The 24,366-nt window shown below is 43.9% G+C and overlaps 1 protein-coding gene across 2 annotated transcripts in view; it reads right to left on the reverse strand.

The window, feature by feature from the left end:
- The window catches only part of Nell1 (neural EGFL like 1), a 793,214-nt gene that overhangs the window by 577,603 nt on the left and 191,245 nt on the right, over positions 1 to 24,366 (reverse strand). For both annotated transcript variants that reach the window (XM_075952299.1, XM_075952298.1), the window contains exons 6-9: positions 11,638 to 11,710; positions 10,929 to 11,011; positions 1,783 to 1,917; positions 647 to 749 (exon numbers count right to left, since the gene is read on the reverse strand). In XM_075952299.1, the coding sequence (XP_075808414.1) occupies positions 647 to 749; positions 1,783 to 1,917; positions 10,929 to 11,011; positions 11,638 to 11,710 (394 nt within the window). The remainder of the gene's footprint in view (positions 1 to 646; positions 750 to 1,782; positions 1,918 to 10,928; positions 11,012 to 11,637; positions 11,711 to 24,366) is intronic.

Raw genomic sequence — 24,366 nt, forward strand, 5'->3', positions numbered from 1 at the left:
TAAAGAGCTGAGTGGACAACAGCTTGGCAGGAAAGGACAGGCGGGGCTGGCAGTCAGAGAGAATAAATGGGAGGAGGAATCTGGGAAGAAAAAGATCAAGGTGCTAGAGAAGGAGGGGAGGACTCAAGAGGCCAGTGACCCAGCTACACAGCAAGGCACGGAGAAAGGAGGGAAGGAAGGAAGGAAGGAAGGAAGGAAGGAAGGAAGGAAGGAAGGAAGGAAGGAAGGAAGGAAGGAAGGAAGGAAGGAAGGAAAAGCGTAAAAGGCAAAAACGATAGATGGAATAATTTAAGTTAAGGGAAGTTATTGGCATTCATAAGTAAGAAAAAATTTCTATGTGTTATGTGTGTATTTACTTGGTAGTGGAGTGGCAGCCCCGGGCCCCCAAGAACAAAGAACCAAAGAGTGAAAAACAACCAATTCCAGATACTAATGAAGGTGGATGGATGGTGTCTCTGAAGAGGGGGAGTCTGTGTACCATGTCTGCTGTAATGTAGGAGCTGACAAGCGCAGCCCTTCTTAGCCGCTATCAGATCAACCGCCACATTTCAAATCAGAAATGTTAGTTGGGTTCTGAGTTTTAGAGTTTGGCAAATGCAAACTCTAAAAGAGTAGAGGATCACCCTGCCCCTCGGTGACTACTTACGTCTGCAAACTTTACAACACTGCCCGGAAATGTGCACAGGAAGCGAGTCGGGGGAACAGTTGAGCGGCGGACAGGACATCCTTCGGCACTCCACAGCCCCACTCTGAGAAGGGAAAGACAAAGAGGTCTCTGAGGTGTTCTCTGAACCAGCCTGCTTCAAAGGAACTTCACCTCTGATCTCCAGAGCCTCGGGGAGGCAAGGCAGTGTGGGGAATCCCCAGGCCCCCCTCCACAGCCAGAAACAAAGTTTTCCTTCCAGCCCAAATGAACCTGTATCACCTCAATTACTTTTCAGAAAAACATCACTGGCTTCATCCACCTGCCCATGTGGACTAAGTAGATTAGGCTGAAAACAAAAAGCCTATTTCTATGAGACATAAATAACACCTTTAGTAGACCCTGTCAATCATTTTTAAGGCTCTAACAATCCATTTTGTATTTTTTTCCTGGACAAACAATGGCATTCTTCAGATATTTATCAAGTAATTTCAGCTGGACAGGGTTTACATACTAATTTAGGAGGGCCTCTTTTCTGAAACTCAAGGAGTCTACAGATGGTGGCTATTCTGTAAACATGGAGACAGGGCTGTCTGCAGTTTTTGGGAACAGACACAGCTGTCTTTCAAAAGCATCATACAAACACTGAGAGCCTGACTAAACTGTGCAGAGGATTTGGTGGGGACTGGGGAGGTGGCCCAGCACTCTGGAGTGCACACTGCCCCTTCAGAGGATCTCAGTTCAGTTCCCCGCTAGGCAGCTCCTAACCACCTGTAACTCCCACCTCCCGGAGAACTCAAAACTTCTGGTTCCTGTGAGTGTGTACATGCACATGCTCACACATAGACACATGTGAGTACACATGATTAAAAATAATAAAATTAGATCTTAAAATGTGCAATCTAGGAGAGGAGACTAAAGCTCCATTAACTCTCGAACTCCTAGCAGTAAGTAGCTTGAGCACAAAATTAGATCAGAGAGTATATAACGAAGAAGCAGGCTTTCATTTCCAAGTATTTGGAAACTGTTGCAGTTATTAAGAGGGAATAGGCGTAATGCAAGTAGCGTTGTGTGCTAAGTAGTCTAGCTGTGCTCCAGTTGGCGAGCCCGGGCCTTGCAGACTTTCGCCAGAGACTTACTTTGCACGTGCAGTTTCTGCAGTTGTCACCATCCACCCAGGAATCTTGGTCCCTGTAGAGCAGCCCACTCACTTGGCAGGTCTTCTCGCAATGGCAATTCTCCAGCTGACCAAGTCTTGTCTCTGCATAATTCAGCTGCAGAAAAGATTTAGTGGATGTAATTTGTGTGATTCGATTGCACCATCCCAGCAAAACTAATAGCGATGGCGGGGGGGGGGGGGGGGAGGTAGAAATCCCAGCGGTTTCCTGATTCTTAGCATAATCTGTTCTCTGCTTTTCACACAGGTAAAAATCATACCAAATTGAAGACATGTTGTCTCCTGTGGTCTAACGAACAACAAATGAGACGTTAAATGGTGACTCTGGAGCCTCATGGGTACTCATGACAGCACGGGCTTACAGCACAAACCCACACAGATGTGCTGGCGAGGAGAGCGTTCCCGGGAACTAATTAGGACGTTGAGCAGGTATCTGACTGGGAAGCCCCATGTACTTGCATCTGTCTCCCACCATCCTCTCTGTGCAGTTTATAAGACGGAAGGTATGACTTTCTCTCAGATGAAAATTCTGGGCACTTGTAACAAAGAAAGGAAGCTATTGGAGAGTCCGGTGTCTTCCCGCATCTGTGTCCCCAAACAGAACGCCCAGGAATGCATCGGAGCAGGGGAGGTAAGAAAACCCAGAGCTGAGACCAGGAGCATCTCTTTGCTTGCTTGCTTGTTTGTATGTTTGTGAGAGAGGAACAGAGATGGATGCAGCAGGCAAAGTAGTGCCAGACAAACACGAGAACATGAGTTCCCACCCCCACCCCAGTACACCATCAAAGCTGGGTACAGCAGGTGTCTGTAATCTTGGTGCCAGGGGATGAAGACAGTCAGACCTCTAACGTTCATTAGCCAGACAAATGAGCTGAGCTGAATCATAGGACTCCAGGTTCAAGGAGAGACCCTCTCTCAAAAATAAGGTGAAAAGTGGTTGAAGAAGACACTGACATCAGCTTCTGGCTGCGTGCACACACTTTCAAGTACATACGCACGCGCGCACACACACACACACACACACACACTTGCATACAATTCTCTGAGATAGGCTTTCAGTGGTTTTAATGACAGAGTCTTGATCTACAAATTCAAGAGGACTATAAAGCTTAGCCATCCTCACAAGGAAAGCCTGAGACTTTGTCTCCAGGAGTGAAACTCTCCTAGCAACCCTTTTGATCTGGAATAAGAAATCTCCCTCCCTTTCCCTTGCTGGATGAGTTTTTCGTTGACCCCATTCTCTGAGCAAGTTTTAATGTCAGACATCTAAGATTCTTCTGGCCTCCCCCTGCCCTTGACCCCATCCTGAGTAAGTCGTACCTCCAGGAATCTGAGGTCCTCCTAAACTTCCCTGCCCTTCACCCCATCCTGAGCAACTGTTGTCTCCAGACATCTGAGGTCCTCCAGGCCTCTCCCTGCTCTTGACCTCATCCTGAGTAAGTCATGTCTCCAGGCATCTGAGGTCCTCCTGGCCTCCCCACTGCCCTTGACCGCATCCTGAGTAAGACATGTCTCCAGGCATCTGAGGTCCTCCTGGCCTCCCCCCTGCCCTTGATCTCATCCTGAGTAAGACATGTCTCCAGGCATCTGAGGTTCTCTTGGCCTCCCCCCTGCCCTTGACCTCATCCTGAGTAAGTCATGTTTCCAGGCATCTGAGGTCCTCCTGACCTCCCCCTGCCCTTGACCCCATCCTGAGTAACTGTTGTCTCCAGACATCTGAGGTCCTCCTGACCTCCCCTGCCCTTGACCACACTCAGCACCATATTTTCCCTTAACAGCTACTCTGCATGGCTCCAGTTCTTTCTTAAATACTCTTCATCCAGCCTATTGTAGTTTCCCCTCAAGCACTGCATAGAGTGGGAGTGTGGCTCAGTGGTCAAGCCCCTGCCTGGTTTGTGTAATTCTAACGGATGGTACGGCCATTTGTGGCCAGTTCTTTCATTCTTTTCCTCCACGCTCTTGAAACTTCTCAGAGGAATGTGGCCTTTCTTGCCTGCTATGGTTAGCTGGCAAATCACGGAGAAAGCAGGCCCCTCAACCATCTACACGCTCCACGTTCACCCTGGAGAGCTGACAGATGCGCCTTGAACTCCCTCCAGGTCCTTCTGACACGTGTGATCTTCCAAAGTGTTGCGTTTCATCTAAAGCGCCAATCTAATTAGAGAGTTTCTAGAATCTATGGTAATTAAGATCTCTGGGAATTCTTTAGGAAGCACGGATAAAATATACTTCCAAGAGTTTGCAGAGGTTAAATAACCGAAGCACGTGTATATCAAAGATAAGCAAACCACAGCTCAGCATTCACTATCTTTATCCCATCTATTAGTCCCAACAGTTTTGGCGTGAGCTGGACCTGAGCAGGTGATCCAGGTGTGCCTGCTAAAGGTGACCCCAAAGGATACCTGTGACTTTGATAGGAAGTGTGTGTGCCTCACTCTGCAAATCTGGAACAATTCCAGTATCTATGTGACTCCAGGAAGGAAATTCCTTAAAGACCCCACGACCTGAGAGGAAGCCCCAGCTACTGAAGATCTGTGACCCCCTAGGAGCTTCCAGGAGGTCGGCCTTAGTAATGGCCAGCACCGTCCAGCAAAGCTGAGTTATGTCCATCTGTGAGGCTCCAGCCCTAAGAAAACTTCATTTTTAATGCCATACATTTTGTTTCCCTGTCTGAACTTTCTTTTGACTTTTAATATGCTTAGCTCTTTCTAGCAACATGGAAAAGCCCCAATCTCTATAATAAAGAGAATATAAAAGACAGATAACAAAGGCAAAAGGATACAAAGGTAAAAAAAAAATCTAATTTTTCAAATGCATTTAATATGTAATCTTGCCTTCTTTTCCTCTGCTAAATCCTATAACAACAATAAAGGAAAAAACAGCTCTGAGTCAAAAAAAATGAATTACATTTTCTGCCATTGGTGGGAGCATGGTGAATTTATATAAACTCATTTCCAAAAGCCATTTCTACACAACTACCTCTCTCTGAGAACGCCTGAGATCCCGAGTAGATAGGGCTTCAGGTCTGCATCTCTGGTGAGTTTTACCTTTGTTCCTGCACTTATCTAAGCAACCACGGACCGAATCATCTATTCCGAGCTCTACACATTCAAAGACAGACGGCGGAGGGCTTTTTCACGGGAAGAGGTCAATAAACGGATACGAGGACATTAGTCATACACTAGATTGCTTTTGCGCTTTGAAGTCCTATCTGGTGTTTGTCATGTGTATGGGGGGGAGGAAATGCAACCCATTGTTAAGCCTATAAGTTTAATTGGAAAACCATCACTGAGTTCTTCAACACAAGAAAGCTCTCAAAATCAAATATGTCACAGTCTGAAATGCCACTCTGATTAAGACTTGATTTGTCCCCACAGATTTCAGAGATTTAAACAAAAGTAATCAGGAAATTCCAAGGCTAGAAAATGGCAGGTTGTTACAAGTAAAGCTGCTTGCTGTCGTGAATGAAGAACTGGGTTCCGTCCCAGAGAACACATGGTGGAAGGAGAGAACCAACCCCTGGAAGCAGTTATCTGACCAACGTGTGGACACTGTGCCATGTGCACACTGTATATGCAAGCATAAATAAGTCAATAAATGGAATTATAAACAGGAATTCCCAGCCTTAGAAAATACAGTGAGCTCTGATTAATATCTTCAAATTTGGTGTCACAGAACTCCAAAAAAACAAACATCAAAAATACCAAGAAGTGGGCTTAATGGAAGGAAAAGACAGTTCTCCAGGGATGAAGTATAAATGGCCAATAAGCACATGAGAAAATGTCACCCTCATTGTGAGGGTTGCCTTTAATTGCCAACTTCCCCAACTCTGGAATTTTCCAGAAGGAGCGTCTCAGTGAGGACTTGTATAGATTAAGATTGCCTGTAGGCATGCCTGTGAGGGATTTACTTACTTTGGTTAACTGAGGAGCGAAAATCCACCCTGAATGTGGGCAGCACTGTTGTCTGTGCTGGCCGCTGAGCTAAATGTAAAATATAAAGGACTGAGTGTAAGCATACAAGCAAGCATCCATTCACTGGTCTCTGGTCTAGACCAGATGCTTCAAGTTCCTGATGCCTTGACTTCCCTGTTAGGGGTGGACTGTAACCTGGAACAAAGAGCCAAGTAAGTCCTAGCTCCCTTAAGTTGCTGTCATCAGGGTCTCTTATCTCAGAAATGAGAAAGCGAACTAGGACATTATCCACTAAGGAAATGCAGAGAAACTACATTGAGATTCCATCTCACCACAGTCAGAAGGGCAGCTATCAAGACAGCCAATAAAAGCAGCTGCTGCTGAGGAGCAGACCCAAGGAACCCTGAACACTGAGTAGGAACATACGCTAGACCAGTCACTATCAAAATCAGTATGGAAGTTCCTCAAAGTAGACCTACTGTGCAAGCCAACTTCGCCACTTCTCAGGATTTACCCAGAAGTCTCCAGAACAACAATTCACAGAGATACCTGCGCCTCAATGTCAACTGCACCGCTGTTCACGTAGCTACGTTGCAAAGTAAACTAAGATGCCCAACAAGAGAAGAATGGATAAATAAAATGTGCACATACATCCCGTGGGATTCTTCCTGCCATGAAGAAGAATGAAGTAATGTTCTTAGCAGAAATGGATGCCACCGGAGATAGCCACCAAAGGAAATGAAGCCAGTCTCAGAAAGACGACAATTTTAGTTACTTCATGCTGTCATAAAGACCAGAACCAACAGCAACTTAGGAAGGAGAGGATATGTCAGCTGACAGTTTATTGTCTCTCATGAGAGGAAGTCAAGGCAAATCCAAAGCAGGACCCTGAAGGCAGGAACTGATACAGAGTCCATTGAGGCGTATGGCGCACTCGCTTGCTCTCTTGGCTTGCTTAGTTTTCTTTCTTATACAACCCAGGACCACATACCAAGGGGTGGCACTACCCATGTCCTGGCCTTGCTCTCCAGAAGGACTCTGTGATTTCCACTACAACCCATATATATGTGTATATGTGTGAAAACCCATATACAAAATGCCTTTTCAAATCCTCTCTCTTCCAGCTGCAGATGGAAGTCCTGACGTCACCTAGGAGATGCTACCCGTATTTGAGATGACTCGCCACAAATATGTGCATTTTCTTAGAGACAACTGGTTCTCCCTGGTTTACTAGTATGAATAACAGCCAATGCTCACTGAATGTGCATCCTCTATCCTGCACCAAACTCATAGGCTGATGTCCAGAAAAGTTCAATGGCTTGTTCAAGACTAGGAACATCGGAAACAAGGTCAGAAGCAGGCTTGGGATCAGATCATGAGGATTCCAATTCCCTGTCTCCATCTCTGCCCTGGGCTCTCTGATTAAATTTCTGTCTTAACCACAGCTGCTGGATAACCCAAACCTAGGTCCAATCCCATCCATTAACACTTGTCGCACTGGGCTTATTTTTTGAAGGTAAACCCTGACTCCAAGTAGATTTGATGCTGTCAAATTCTCTTTGCATCTTGGAGCTCTATTTAACTTCTGGTTGGCCTCACATCTCCAGACTCCACATCCATCAATCTGTCAAAAGAATAAATGATGTTTTGTTTCCACCAAGATGGTAGACCAGATGTCCTAAAGGACATCTCACTTGAATGATGTAAAAACACATAAGTAAAAATCTTGAAACTTACCACAGATGTAGCTCAAAGGAGAGACACAGAAGCTAAAGCAGAGCGACAATAAGGACCCCAGGTGACTATCAAAGCCCACAGCCAACCTGTATCCTGAAGATTTCTGCTGAAGTACAGAGCCCTTGGGCACCCATCTTGATGGTTACATGGGGGTAAGTAGAACAGACAATATAGTCTAAGATGTGGCCCTTAAAGGAAACTCATATATAAAGGCAAGGCTCTGGAAGTGCAGAAAGAGCAAGCCTTCCACAGCACAGAAAAGCCTCCTCTTCAGACCTTCTCACTGGCAAGCAGGAGAAAACTTTGCCCTTGAAAAATTCTTTACAAATTCTTCCCACAGACTTTGCCTGGCCTGCCACAGGCAGGGTAGTAATTCCGTGAAGTCAGGTGGTAGAAACAGAAGGGTCCTCACTATCTTTGCAGAGGCATACACAATGTCCACCCAGGGTTCGAAGAAGGAAAAGAAGCAGATCAGAGGCAAAGGGTGAGGTAAAAGCTCTTATTCCTGCCCTGGACTTCCTCCACACTGGGTGACTTGCAGGCTCTATGTGCAATCCCTACAGTGAATCTGGGAACTCAGGCATGGCTCAGTGAACTGGCTCTCTTTTATTTCGTCTTCCTCCTCCTTTCTGATGCCTCCACTCTCTTGCTAGCCACCTCTTAGCACCCATCTCTTCCCCTCTTCACATTTTATCGCGTTTCTCTTTACAACCCTTTTTTTCTCCTACCATAAAGGTTCTGGCATATGACTGGACTTTCGAGACCCAAGAACCTGAGTCCTAGTCCAGGGTCTGCCGTCTGTTATCTCAGGAAGAGTTATTTTCCCATTCCGACCCTCGGTCTTCCCCTCTGTAGAGTATGCTAACAAACCGAACTAGGCTCTCAGGATTATTTGGAGAACTGAAGGGATACCACACATAAAAGCTAAGCCTTGGACCAAACACATGGAAACTGCTCAACAAGTTTAGCTAATAAACAAGTTTCTAATTTTTTTCTATATCAATCATTAAGTTCTATAGGCCATATCTTATCTACCATTTATTTTTATATAGCCTGTAAGCTAAGGATGGTTTACACACTTTTCAATGGTTATATTTTAGGTTATATATAATTATATCTTAAATAAAAAGTGTATACACAGTATCCTAAATTTTGCCTCTTGACCTAGCAAAGCCCACAATTAGCTAGTGAGGTGTGTGTGTGTGTGTGTGTGTGTGTGTGTGTGTGTGTGTGTGAAGACTGTTTGGTGTTTTACATGCTTGCTATGCAAACTTGAAGACCTGACTTCGTATCTCCATTGCCCAGGTAAAAAGCCATGTGGCTTACAATATCAGCAATGGGGGTGCAGAGGATTTCTGGGCTCACTGGCCAACCAATAGAGTCAATTGATGAGCTCCAGGTACAGTGAGAAACTCTGTCTGAGAAAATGAGGTGGGAAGGGATATCTATGTATCCAGTTGCCATCCTAGATTCCCATAGATTGCAAACAGTGCACTGGAAATGGGAAGAACTCTCTTGCAGAATTACACATCAATCTAGTTTAGAAAGAACAGACTTACACATCTGCAAAGCGCCTAAGGAGTGGGTTTAGAAGGTGAACGAAACCATTTTCGGCTTGCAATCTCCCACAATTAAATGTCTTCCGCTTCACAAATGCCCATTTTACATAACAATGTTTGAAGGGTAGAGTTCATTTGCAGCTGCTAGACAGTGCACAGCTCCGAAGAGAAAAATGGCATTGCTGCCTGGGGAAAATGGGAAAGAAAAGAGCACAGGGGGGAGCTGAAAATGGAGGCCAGTCATCACCTGAGGCTGAGTGGCATGTGTCTGTTATTAAAAACCTGCTAGCATGCTAAAATATAATTACCAGTATTGAGATCAAGCTGCTGCAGACAATATGACATAAAAGCTTCCATGCGCCACAAGCTGGGATGGCGAATAATTGCCTAGGATTCCAGTTTCCTCCAGGCTCTCAGGGTGAAAAGCTGACACTTTAGGCCTCCAGCCTCAGTCTCTGTCTTCCTCCCTAAAATATTCTGTCTCTCTTCTCCAGACAAAGGAGGATTTAGCTTGGGGCACTGGAAAGACAGTTTGGTGGCTGATATGCTTGCTATGCAAGCTTGAGGACCTGACTTTGTATCTCCATTGACTGGGTAAAAATCCATGTATGTTGGCGTGCTTGTCATATCAACCGTAGGGATGCAGAAACAGGAGTATTTCTGGGCTCACTGGCCAACCAATATAGTCAACTGGTGAGCTCGAGGTAGTGTGAAAAAAAACTCTGTATCTGAGGTGGGAAGTGATTCAGATGGATAGCAATATTGACTTCTGACCTTAACACCTGTGCATGGGTGCACCCACTACACACACACACACACACACACACACACACACACACACACACACACAGCTTGAAGAAGATGTCATGACCAAAAGTCTAGTCTGAAGTAGAAAGGTTGTCACGGCATGATCAATGGCTCCCAATCACTTACCCACCAATCCCTCCATTTCCCCATGCCACAGCTGAGGGCCAGCAGCCAGCAGCCATAGGTAGAATGGGACTAATACATCATTTTCACTGTTATTAAAGTTCTTGCTTTGGCAGAGTATAACGTCTCTTGGGCCCAACCTAATTCTTCCTTTGCCCTAGGCCAGCATCCATGTCCAGGGCCGACCACTGCCACAGCGACAGCATTTTCTGTTTTCTTTTTTTTTCTTTTTTAATTTCAGTGGCCTTTTCCATGAGGCTTTGGCTTCTCACGTGAAGCCACACTTCATGAATATATATGAAAGCTCCTAATTATTTACATTTGGGTCTCAGCTACCCAAGATAAACATTGATGAGGGTTTGTTTTGCTCATTGTGTCCTCTTTGGGTCTGACAGTGTCCCAGGAAATTCCCAGAGCCACACACAGGTCTGCTGTGTGAATGATGAAGCGTGTATTCTGCAGGAGACAACTGAAGGTATCTTTGCCCCTTCACTTATCTCAAAACCAGTCTGGAAATGAGTCACATATTAGAAGCTTGATATAATGCCTTCAAATGACAGAAATCTGCCCACAAAAGCTCTTTTACCCTCCTAATTATTATCAATTATTCTTACATCCAAAATGCATCAGCTCACATGCTGCAGTGACTCGGCCCATACATCAGCTCTCATTGTTGCTGCTTCCATAGCCGCTGGGTAAAATCTTTTTTGTTCACAAGAAACCTACAGTGGTCCAGACTGCTTTCTGCTTCCCAGCACTTCTGAAGAAAGCCATTGTGATACAGGCTAATCTTATCAAAGACCTCAATCGTTGTGCTTACTACAGGTAGTCCCGTTTCAAGTAAAAAGGAAACATTTTGCAGTAGCACTTTGTACATGCCAAGCTAACACTGTTTCCACTAAAACACATCGCTCTAAATTCCAGACAGGACATACAGACGGAACATCGCAGGAAATGTAGACACCTACTTTTGCAGTCATCTTGGCCAAAAGTTCTTGCAAATCCATTATTCCTTGAACCAGGCTCAGGAAATCACTGCATGTTGGACAAGCTCAAGAAAGGAAAGAGAAAGAATGTGTTCATCTTGTGCTCATACAGGAAAGAGAAATTCAAAACGAGTTCTTTAACTATATGAGGGGCTTTGCTTTCTTGGAGTTCAAGTTTGAGGGAAACGGCAGAGGACTTCTGGTCCTGCTACTGTTTCCCTCATTTTTATTAATAATAAAAAAATAGAAAAGAATAGGCAATTAATTGTAAAGAATAAGACATTTTTAAACTAAATCTCCATGTGTGTCCAAAGATGACCGAGAAGAGGAAAATTTCCAAGAAGTAACTCACACCCAGGTCAAAATCCTTAAAAGATAGTTTTGTGAGATACATGATTTTTATATTAAATATGCATCTATATAATTATATTAAGTGTATCTTTTTGTTCTAACATACAGAACCCACTGACTAATCCTTCCTTACCCTCACACTGTAATTTTGTAAATAACACAAAATCCTTTTTTCAAGCTTCAAAGACAAAGTGACAGCTACGACAGATAGTCCTTCCGCTGCTTCCATCCTCTCCAAAGTCAGTCTTACATAGCGGTGCATATCCTTCCAGATGTTTTCGTCTGACACTAGGAACAAGCCATGTGAGTTTAAATTCAGAAATGCCTTAGCGCCACTTACTGCGATTTAGGTTGGGACACTGTGTGATGAACCCGTTCGGCATGAAGATGATCTTGCCATCTTGGATGATGCCCTGACAAAGAAGAGACAAGGAACAATGAAGATGACAGTTGCTAGTGGCCCTGTGCAGCCCCACATCCACACAGTCCAGATGGTGTTTAGCAAAGCTAGAGCAAATCAGCCTTGGCCAGCGCCATTCCATTGCTCCAAATAGCCCATCTAGACACTCTTTGTACATTCAACTTGAGAAGGCCAGAGTTAACTCCATCTGGCCAATACCAGCAAGAACAACACCAAGGGTACATTAAGAAGAATCTACAGTCATAAACTATCAAATTAGAAAGTCACTGTGGAACACAAACCCGTGTATATATTAATCAACCTGGAACATTGAGTAATGGTGATTTATAAGACTTATTTTTAATGGGAACAAATGCAAAAAAGAGTCCTCATTTTTGCATATGCATGTATACAGTGTGTGTACATATGTGTATGCTGTCTGAGTGTGGGCACAAGGCTTAGGGTGCACATGCATGTACATGTGTCCACATGATTGTAAAGGTCAGGCATCTTCTTCACAGGATTCCTCACTTGAACCCTATAGCCTCTCTAGTTACTCTAGCTACCTAACTGGCTCTGGGCATCCCGTCTCTGCCTCTTGTGTACTAGGATGACAGGCCAGTGTCCACACCCACCCCGCATTTACTAGGTGCTAGAGTTCCAGACTCCAGTCTTCAGGTTTGCACAACAAGTATTTTACCGATGGAGCCGTACTCTCAATCCCAATAAACACTTCTATTGATTCATTTAGTTAAGAAAATAAAATTAGATTTCAAAGAAAAATTAAGCAACAATTTTCATTTTTCAACTAATTGAACAACACCTAGTCTTTGCTGGAGTCTTAAAGCTTGATCAACATCTCTAAGGAGAAAGGGCTGCTAAAACACAAAGTTCAGCCTGGAAGAAAAGACCAAATTTACAATAGTCATCGGGGACTGATCTCTCAATGAAAACATTGGCTTGGCTTTGGGATTTTTCAAGTTAAATTTAAGATTCTGTTTTTAGAGGTTTTTTTTTTCCCCCTTTAGATCTACTGGAAGAGATAGAAGAGAACAGATGGTAGAGGCGGACACTGGTTCAGAATATTGAGCTTCATCTATAAATAAAATATAGGCTTAAGATAGTGTGCAAGTCTTTGGAGAGACTCACATTTAACATTTATGTGCAGCCTTCTAAACGAGGCAATCAGCATTGCTGCTCTCTTCTTACCATTTCAATAGAAAATTTAATTGTTAATATTAATAGAAATAACAGGATCAGGGCAGATCAACAGCACAACTGTACACTTTTCCCAACCTCATTGTCCTTGGGCGGGAAGCAGTGCTTATGATCACGAAGGGAAATGACTTCACCATGGGAGAGGACCCTGCCACTGCTCCCCGCCATTAATTCATAATCTCACGCAAAGACTAATGCAACCTGAATCAGCTTCTCTCAGATACGAAGATGTGTCATCTTTCAGAGGCAAACAGTTGCTTCAAGAGGCAGGACAACTTTCAAGCACATTGGCACTTGAAAAAAAAATCTGTCAGGCAGTGGTGGTGTACACCTTTAAACCAAGCACTTAAGAGGGAGGCAGAGGCAGGCGGATCTCTGTGAGTGGAGCCCAGCCTGGACTACAGAGTGAGCACCAAGATATTCAGAGCTGTTACACAGGGAAATCCTGTCTTGAAACACAGACAGACAGACAGACAGACAGCAGACAGACAGATAGATGATAGATAGATAGATAGATAGATAGATAGATAGATAGATAGATAGATAGATAGATAGATAGATAAAGAGAGACAGAGAGTGTGAGAGAGAAGTCAGGGTGAGTCAAGTTCTAGATCTTGACTCTAGCTTACTGGGTGAACTGCACAAGAAGAAAGCAACTTTCTCCGAGCATCAGTCATCTGGAAGGGAGATGCTGCATCTATAAGCTAAAAATTCCTCTAGTATAAGACTTGGGTGAATTTAACAGGCATCTGAATCTACACTGTCACCTATGAGACCTCTTGTTTTCTAATTGCTTTTCCATTTATGTCTATAGTGTGTATGCTAAAATTTATGCTTATATAGACAAAACTATTGATTTCCATTAAAGAACAGATCACCACAGAAAATTAAATGCCATGCTAGGAAACATCTGTCTCTAAGAAACCTGAACATGACTGTGTGGGGGAGGAAGGCAGCATCTAAGTGGAGGATGGGACAACAGAGAAGAATGAAAATTGCTGAGCATTCTCTCACATGCAGAACCTCTGTGTGACAGATGTCATAGACGGAGAGGGTCACATGTGCGGTGAAGAAGGAAACCGCCGAAGGAGAGGGGGCAGTAGGGGACAACAGAGGAAGATGGGGAAAACAGGGACAAATATAGTAGAAAGTATAATATAACTTAAAATACAGAGCAAAAATATAATATTAAATATATTTCTTTTTTAAAAAGAAAATACCTATGTAATCAAGTCGATGTTAGATAGATTTAGAATAATCAGCCACCTTGGTTTGCCCAATATGTAGAGGTTTTTGGTTTTTTAATAATAAGGGTCATCTTATTGCTAGAACAGAGAAACTCCTAGGCAAACCAGAAGTACTGGTCAACCTTGGTGATAGAGAGGTGTGCAGAAGACACATATGTGTCAGGGGAGGACCAGGCCCACCCACTCCTGTCAGAAGATGCTGAATAACCCATGGGAAGAGTTCTTGGAAATGTGTTTTATAGAAATTATCTCTCTCCCACAAAATGGAAAATCGCCTTGAAAAGATGAGACATCAATTGGCCAAATAACAATCTAGGGCATAATAGCCTCCCTTGGTCTGCTTTGAAGTGACCTTACTCATTTTAGATTTAAAAAAATAAGTTACAATTTACTTCCTACTACCCTTCCTTGCTTCTGTTTTTCTTCCTTTTGATCTTGATCTCTGATGCGTGTGTGTGTGTGTGTGTGTGTGTGTGTGTGTGTGTGTGTGTGTCACAGATCGTTAGGTAAAGGTCAATGATGCTGACTTGAAAAAAACTGAAATAAGAGCTGACAGCTTTCCAATGCTCATTAACACAAAAACCCAAAGCTCTTGGTATTTTTTCTGAAGAAAAAGTCATAGGGGTCAGCCCACACGTGGATATGAAAACTTGTTCTTGCCACATAAATCAAGATGTTAACTTGATGCAGAATGGATAGAGATCGATGCTGGGTTGAAAGAAAGCTGGCGATAGAACTGCAACTCATGAGAAGGTGGACGCAATGTGTGTAACCCACAGAAGAATGGGTGTGATTGTGTGTGTGTGCCACACAAATGTGGATGCAAATGTCCATGTTGCCCCCGCAGAAGTGAAGGAAAGAATGTGCTTGTGAACTACAAATGTGTGTACACATGTGTGTGTAAATGATATAAATATGGGTGTAAATGTGCATGCGGCCCACAAAAATGTTGCAATAAACACACACGTAACCCACAGAAGTATGAGTAGTGTGCGTGTGTGTGTGTGCGCGCGTGTGTGCGTGTGTGTGTGTGTGTGTGTGTGAGAGAGAGAGAGAGAGAGAGAGAGAGAGAGAGAGAGAGAGAAATCTGGGTGTAAATGTGCACACCTGGGACCCAAGGAGTGTTGGCATCCCACCTTCTCCCCAAAATGAGGACCAGAAGTTCCTGCATTGGCTCACCATGTTGGTCATGCAATGACTAGACATTGGTGACATAGGACTGGACTATCTTAGTCTGCTTTGGTGCTGTGGTAAATTCTGAGGGAGGAATAGGCTTATTTGTCTTAAATAAGCCCTTTACATTTGTCCATCATCAAGGAAAGCCAAAGCAGGACCCTGGAGGCAAGAACTGAAGCAGAGATCATGGGGGAGAGCTGCTTACTGGCTTCTTCCATGTCTTGCTCAGTCTGCTTTCTCATATAGCCTGGACCTACCCGCCTAGGGGTGGTACAGCCCACAAGGCACTGGGCCCTTCTACACTAAATAATAAGCAAATTTAAAAGCCTCACACCCATGTCCAGCAGCACAAGCTGATGTAGGTAACTCCTCAATTGAGATTTCGTTTTCCCAGGTCACTCTGGTTTGTAAAGTTGAAGAAAACTAACCAGAACAACTGACTCCTTCTTAACACACACACACACAGACCACCATGGAATGGCAGTCTTTTCTTTCTTGTGTGTCCCCTTCCTTATTGTTACTATCGTAATAAAAACACAGTCCAACTTCAAAAGTCCTACAAGCCTTTACATTCTTCTTAAGTTTAAATGTCTGATGACTTTTAAAGACCAAAGACTCTGATTTGTTGGTTCTGCTAAAATAAACAATAAGCTGAATACTTTCTTCCAAAATGGAAGAACTAGAACACAAAAACACATTCATTAAGGAAAATGAAAGTCTAGCATTGTAGCTCCAAAGCCTGTGTCTCAATGTCTGACATCTGGAATCACGCCCAGCTTCCTGGCCTCCAAAGGGCCTTGGTAGCTCAAATCCTCCAACTCTGCTATCTGCAGCATACACAGCTTGTCTTGTAGGCTGATTCCACTACACACCTACCCTATCCTTGGTGATTGTCCCAGGGTCTTGTCATCAAAACTATGCTAGGCTCTCCACTGGAAGTGAAACTGTGTCTTCATTAATAGCCTCTCCTGTCCTCTTATGGCGACAGGCCTAAGCTTCTCTTTGTTCAGTCTTTGGGTCTCAACTCCTATTGAAGCTGCACCTTCACAGATGGCCTCTCTTTATGGAGATTCCAATGCTGCCTCAGAGTAGCAAGCTTTAGCAACTTTCCATGATCACTTCAACCCTACGGCTTTCCGGCTACCAAAATCACCAAGTTTATCTGCCAGATTGAGTTACAGCCTTGCCCCCTCTTGACTACACCTTCTGTGTGCTGGCCTTGAGGAAGTACTCAAGAATTCTCAGAAGATTCCTACTCAGTGATGCTCATCTCTTGGTCATAGATGGTTCCTCAGCCCCAGTTAACCAGCATCTTTCATCATAATAAAGCAAAGGTTTCATTTCCAGTGGTCCTTTCTTTTCCTTACAAAATTTACTGTGGTTACAGTTTATAAACACCTATTTTAAATATATTTTACTTGGAATATAATTACATCATTTTCCTCTTTGTTAATCCCAGAGATGTGAAGAGAAAAACTGCCAACCCAAATCATCATGGCTAAATTGATTAAAGTAAGCTTTTTTATTTCTATATATGAGCTACTTCCCCTCTAAGTTGGTGCTCAAGAAGTCTGCTTTGGATGTGAAGAAGACAAAATTTTTAAAGCTCAGGGCTAGGAGGTTTCCAAATGGGGGATTTGGCAAGCAAAATAGGCAGGGTTACAGGAACATAGCATAACCATAACATGTTAGACATAACATAACGAAGACATTATGAAAGGATTGAAAGGTGGTCATAACAAGGCAGTCATAACAACAGGTAGTCACAACAAGGTAATCATAACAACCTTTTGAAACAAAGGTAGGGATGAAAAATGGTTACAATAACTTCTTGAAGCAAAGGCATGGTTGCCGTTTCCAGGAACAGCAGCACAGAACCATTTGTAGTTAAGGTTATAGGTTGGGCATAGACGAATCTTTGAGAAACGGAGGTTTAATCATAAACAGGAATAAACCTATATTTGTCTTTATCATAAGATGAATTTCAAGCCTAAGATGGAGGTAGATTGGTTCATCACCACCCTTTCTTCCATCTTACCTCCTTCTCAAATTGATGACATCTTTTTCTTATGTCAGACAACATAAAAATGGCCCTGATCAAGTCTCAAACACCCCTCTGCAGTTTTACAATCCAGGCTTCCATTGTCTGCATTATGTCAGTATTCTTAGCAAGCTTCCGTAGAATAGCCTAGTAAGCTTGGTAGATTTGCTATCAAGATTTCTTCAATAGATTTTTCTAGTCTAAAGCTTCAAAATCCTTCCACAGTCCTCCCCAAACCAACATGATCAGACCCACCACAGCAATAGCCTACTCTCTGATACCAATTTCTGTTCTGATTTGCTTTCTGTTGCCATGATAAAACACAGGCCACAGACAATTCGGGATGAAAAAGAATTATTTGGCTTATAGGTTAGAGTCTATCTTCAAGAGAAGCCAAGATAGGAACTAAAACAAAGACCATGGTGTAATGCTCTTTCCCTGGCTTGCTCAGCTACCTACCTGAGAAGGCATAGCACCACCCAGAGTGGGCTGAACCTCTGACATCAAGTACTGATTAGTAAAATGCCCTACAGACATGCCCATAGACCCATCAGATGACAGCAACTCTTCAACAGAAGCTCCCCCTTCCCAGGTGAGTCTATGGTGTCACGCTGACAAAAATTATCCAACACAAACACAGAATAAACATTTGCTAGGCTAAAAATAATTAAATTAAATTTAGGATTTTAAACCACTAAGTTTTATAAATATAAAGGTAAGTTACAAAGTATCTCCCTCAACCTTATTCCTCCACACAAAAATTTACCTGTGAGGATTTCCACAGACAAAAAGGAGTCTTCCAGTACGACAGCTTTTCTCAAAGAGAAGAGATAGGGGTAAAAGGCTGAATTCCCTTATTCCTCCTAATTCATCTTTAAATGCATGCATACTCTTCTGAAATTGCAATGTCCTTGGACTATATCTAATATACAACGGGCCTAAGTTCTTCTCGGCAGCACTCTGGACCTGTGCTAGTTGGCCTCAGCTGGCCTCATCACCTATGTTTCATTTCATATCATTTATCCTGTCAGACTTCCTCAAACTTCAACCTCCTTAATTCTGAAATACATTGAGTATCTACTGAACGTTTCCATTCCAGGCCAGCACCGCTAGCCTTCAGTTTAGCTGGGTTGGAGGAACTAGGAATCTGCATTTCAGTGGGGCTGGAATGGACCTAGGACTCTGCATTTTCAAAGGCTGCCCCAGACGAACCTAGAACAGCTTGGTCTACTGTCGGTTATTTTATTTCAGAGCAAGAAGGTTTACTTGCCAAAAATTCAGTGTTCAGGGAGTAACAGCTAACACCTCCATATGGGCAGTTCACTGACGTGGTACTGAATAGAAACGGGTTGGTTTGCTAGATACACAAACTGAGGACATGACAAAGAGCATCCTAGTGGCCTCTGGTCTTCCTATGTCTTAGAGTTTGCATTGTCAGCAAAGCGAACAGTCTAAGAGTACCAGATTCCTGAAGCCTGGAGGATGCACAATATTGGGCCATATTTTTCTGAGAGGTTTGGATCAGACAGAGCATTCATTTTTAATGGAAAGTCACACATCGGACGTCTCAAGATAGGGAGCAGACCCACCAGGAACCCTCTGGAGAACTTCGGCGGTGGTTTTGCTACTCAAAAGGAGTACTGAACTGGGGCCCAAAACCTGCTTGGGTCACCTGTAAGAAACTCACGGCTATGATTCTGTTAATAGCTTTCCTGCTGGCCGCCGGCATCCTAAACCAACAGTACACTGGGGTGCCACACGATGACAAAGCTTAAAATGTATAAATAACTGTGGCAGTTTGAATGTAAGTGACCGCCATACGCTCACTGGGAATGGCGTTATGAGGAGGTGTGACTTTTTATGGAGTCGATAAGGCCTTGTTGAAGGAAGTATGTTACTGTGGGGTAGGCTTTGAAATTTCCTTTGCTCAAGCTTCAAGGTCTCCTTTGTGACACTGAGACTACTTCCTGTTTCCTGTGGGTCAAGATGTAGGCCTCGCAGCTCCTCCTCCAGCGCCATGTCTGCCTGCAGGCTGCCATGTACCACCGCAATGATAAAGGACTAAACCTCTGAAACTGTAAGCCACCCAGTTAAATGCTTTCCTTTATAAGAATTGCCATAGTCGTGGTGTCTCTTCACAGCGACAGAAACCCTAATTAAGAAAATAACCTATGGGGAGCCCCACGGTTGCTTTGCCAAACAAGACACTGAAGTCAAGCGCTCCTCTTACTGAAATGACTACAGCTTGTCTTTATTGCCCGGTGTCTAGCAAGTCATTTATTTGTACTGTATGCTAACCGTTTGCTGAAGCAGCTTTAAACACTGAACAGCAGAGCTGCTCCTAGGTAGCCTGAGGTCCTGCGCACACCACCATCGCATTTATGTTGCTAATTTCCTCTTTGTCCCTGGAACTCCACCTCGGGAGGATGTGAACCACAAGTGGATGCCTACAGTGCAGAGCTCACAGGATCGCTGTTGGTCAGGGTGGAAGGCAGAGAGGGAATCCATTCTCCCCCTTTCCTTTAATTCACCTGTTGCCAGCTCTACCTCCTGCAGAGGGCTTGCCAAGAAGATGAAAACAAATTCCCACCCAGAAGTGGTCCATTTGGATTTTTAATGCTTGTGAAACCGACTCCCATTATTTCCAACAGTTTTGTTGTTCGGTAAGAGAAATAGGAAGATCTAATAAAGAAATCAGAAAATGATGCCATTAAGACCCTCTTACATAGAGCATAACTGAGATTAGCAAACCCTCCTAGACACTCAGTGCTCTCTAACACAAAGGAAAGATGCTTTAAAGCTAAACAAATGCTAATTCTTTTTTAACGCTCTTATTTCCCTGCAGATCTCTGTTTACACAGAAGAAACTGGTTCTGGGTGTTTTGAGTTTTTTTGTTTTTTTGTATGCTAAAAACACTGAAACAAATTGCTTTGAAGGGAGAGGAGAGGCGGTGGGAGCGCTTCCTGCCAGGCGTGTAAATATACGGATGAAGATGTGTTCTGTTTATGAGCTGGCAGAGACCCCAGCTCTGACAACGGGATCATGGAAAGGAAGAGCTGGTGAGGAGCATTCTCAAGATGCAGCCCATAGCCCGTCTCTGCCCTGAAGACAGTGAAGAAAACATCCCAGCTTGCACAAAGCCAAGAAAGACACTTGTCGACTTTCATTACAATCCATGAAAGCTGTCGGCTCATTAGCATATCATTAGCTGCCCCGCTGCTTCCAGAGTCTTAACGCAGAGAAATATTAATCTATAATCGTGTACACTTTCCGGTGCTGCGGTTCCAGCTTTCCGCATGAAAGGGAAGCAGGAGTGAGGTACGGGAGGAATCCAATCCAGCTCCTCTCGCTTTGTGCCCTATAAACATATGTTTACCATCTGCGGGACGATGGGAGCAGCTGAGGTGAGAACTCAACAGCTGCCAGGGAAGGGAAAGAGTTGTCATCAATCTGACTTTGCAACGACAGCTCAGCTGTTAAAGAGAGGGAGATGACCAGGTAAGAGAAAGCACGGCAGGGCTGAGGACATCCTTGGTAGAGGGCTTGCCTACTATGCATGAAGCTCTGGTGGAATTCCCCGACACTGGGCTCACAGCGGGCTTGGTGAGGTACGTTCAGAATCCCGGAGTTTAGAAAGGATCAGAAGTTCAGTGCCATCCAGCTCAGATTACATGAGACCCTTAAAGGGGTTTAAATGAAATAAAAGGGAAAAGGAGAGACTATCGAGATAGATAGATAGATAGATAGATAGATAGATAGATAGATAGATAGATAGATAGATAGGTAGGTAGGTAGGTAGGTAGGTAGGTAGGTAGGTAGATAGATAGATAGATAGATAGATAGATAGATAGATAGATAGATAGATAGATAGATAGATAGAAACCAGCCTTGACCTTGGCACAATAGGTTAGGAATCCTCCTGGGGACCTACGCTATTTAGAAGCTGCCAGAACACCCAGTTCCTTATCTCTTCACCCTTTCTCCTTTAGATCTTTTGAGAAGAAGCGGCCCAGGCTGCCTTCAGACTCCCCACAGCCAACTGAGCATGACCTTAAACTTCTGATCCTCTCACACCCACCTCTCAAGCCCTGGAATTAGAGGTTTATGCTATACTAGAGACTGAATCCAGGGCCCTGTGTATATGAAGCAAGCTCCCTACTTACTAAGCTATATCCCCAACCACTACCATCAACCCTGGAGCATCCCAAACACACTGCAGTTCCTCTAGGTGTAGTCATTTTTAATACTCTGAAATAAGAGCACAAACAGCTAAAATGCAAGACAGGAAAATTGAGTGGGTAGTCAACCATCCCAGGAATAAAAGCTGTGATAATCACGTCTCTCTCTACTAGATAGCTATTTCCTCAGAGAGATGTTTTTCTGAGGTACAGAAATTCCCGGGTTGGGTGTCGGTTTCAGAGGGGACTCATCTGTGGTGTAGAGACTTGTGTACCCCTCACCAAGGCCATGCCTCCTCCTGTGCTCCTTAATCTTCACCACACTGTCTATGATGATTCACTAGGGCTTGACACGTGAGATGCTCTTGCTTTACTTTGCCTAGGAAGCAACTCATTAATATTTAAAAATAGAGAATAATATTATTTCAGCCTGAAACATATCATATGCATTTAACTCCAGAGCAATAAACCAGGTGTGTGTCTTGGGCCCGGGAGGCAGAATCGCAAGCCTGAATGTGCAAAGCCCTAAGATGTGCTGACTCTCAGGACGCAAAACTTCAGTCAGAGTTTTGCGGCACTGCATTAGTTAGTCAAGAGGTAATTTCTGTAATGAGACACTGACATATTCCCTGTACCCAGGTCATCATAGTTCACCACCGGATGGCCAGGAGCATTGTCTGGTGCCCAGAATTCTGAGGAGATGAGACTTGAGACCCCTGTGAGCATAACCCTGAACAACCAGTCATACTACCACTGGAAGGCAAGGAGAACCATCCTGTTGCCCAAATGGGCCTTGTGGAACAGTCAGTCTCTTCTGTCTCCTTCCCCAAGAATCAACTGTTCTCTACCCCTGGAAATCCAGAAGAAAATAATAGGCCTGGTCACATCCATGACATATGAGATGGCTTTCTAATCAAGAATGAAGTGTGTGTGCTACCCCATCCCCATGAAGATTTTAATAAATACCTGTTGGATGAATGATCAGACTGTGGGGAGAGAAAAACCCAGGCTCAAATATCATTTCCATCACTTATGAGCTGGGTAGGGTTGGCAGATCGCTTAATCTCTTAGAGTCCCATTGACTTAGCTGTACAAAGGAGATAATAATCACTACCTCATTAGGATTCTCTGGATGTGAGGTGTAATTAGCTTAAGTAATGATGAAGAGCAGAAGTCTGGAGGCTCAAAAGCATTAGCTTATTGGTTCTCTTATCCACATCCCTCAACCGACATCTGAAGCAAAACCACTGTCCAAGCTCAGAACCCTACCATCCTTTCTGCTGTTCTCTCTGTATCCTGTACCGGCTCTGCATCCTCTCTGTATCTTTCTGTTTCCTCTTCGTATCTTCTCTGTGTTCTCTCCATGTCCTCTTCTCGTCCCCTCTGTGCACAGAAGCATTCCTCGTGCCTAGAGACTCTTACGTTCCTAGGCTAGATGGGGCTGATGGTTCTCTCAGTCCTGTCCTCCTAATAAGTGTGTATGTAAGTGTGTATGTAAGCGTGCATGTCGCTGCTACAATGTGGAGTGGAGCAAATCACAGAGGACACACCAGAGACAAGGTGGACTATCTGCAATGCAGCCTCCTACCTGCCAGGTAGCTTAGTGCATGCACACATTCAGCCTGCATTACCTCTATGACAGACTTAGTTATCACTTTACAGGTAAGGTGTCTGTAATAACTAATATTGGATGTCAACCTGACTGCATCTGGAATCAATGAAAACCCAAGATGTTGAGAACTCCTGTGAGGGATTTCCTTAATCGGATGCTTTGAAGCAGAATAACCCATCAGAATTCTGAATGGCACCTTCTGGTGGCAACCCAGATACAAGGATGTGGAGGAAAGAAATCTCCCTTTCAGCCCGCTTGCATTCACTCTCGCTGGCTAATCCATCTGTTCTGCTGCTCCAGCATTCCAGCCCCACTCTCAGAACCAAATTCTTCAGGATGCCCACAGAGCCTGGTGACCAGCAGCTCCCCAGGAATCCCCCAGGCCTTCAGGGACAGACTGGGAGACATCCAACACAGGGATGAGAAGCTACCAGAGTCTTGGCATCTCCAGGATGAAAGGACATTGTTAAACTACCCAGACTGCATGCTGGGAGCCAGTTTAATGAATCCCCATTTATACATACTCATTCTAGGAGTTCTGTACCTTAAAGAACTCCAGATAATCCACTGTCCAATTCCTAATCTCTACATCCACTCATTTTTAAGACTGCAGAAAGTCCCTAACTTTTGACAGCTTAACTTTTAATTTTTGAAATTTGCAACAGTGTGAAAGCAATACATATTCAATAGAAACCGTACTTCAAATTTTGAGTTTTTGTCTTTTTATTGGCTCTGGCTATATGGTAAAACAATGTCAAAACTGTCAGAATTGAAAGAGACTCCCTCAGCCAAGCTCCAATGAAAAGGGAGCCTGGACAAGACATGGATGTTACCGCCGGGTAACAAGACGACCACAAAGGACTCACCCAAAGATGCATCCTGTCAACAAACACGAAGAAACGGCTAGTGCTAAACACTACTCCTCTGATCAGCCGTTCACTCAATACAGACCAAATCACGCCTGGATAATAGAGCCTTGCAGCCAGACATAGTGGCTTCCAAACTATTTATACCACTTATTCATTTTAACTTTTTAAAATCCCACTTCTTCTCTCCTCACCATGGAAATTAGCTTGACCAGCCATGACACTCATCCCCTACTGCAGCCCCCGTCACCTGTACACGAACTCTTTACTGTAGGGTACTGGCCTCGGCCACTTGTTCATGTTGACAGTCTGCCTCCAAGAGCCACGGCC

This window comes from Microtus pennsylvanicus, chromosome 18 (genome assembly GCF_037038515.1).
Source record: "Microtus pennsylvanicus isolate mMicPen1 chromosome 18, mMicPen1.hap1, whole genome shotgun sequence".
Lineage (NCBI taxonomy): Eukaryota > Metazoa > Chordata > Mammalia > Rodentia > Cricetidae > Microtus > Microtus pennsylvanicus.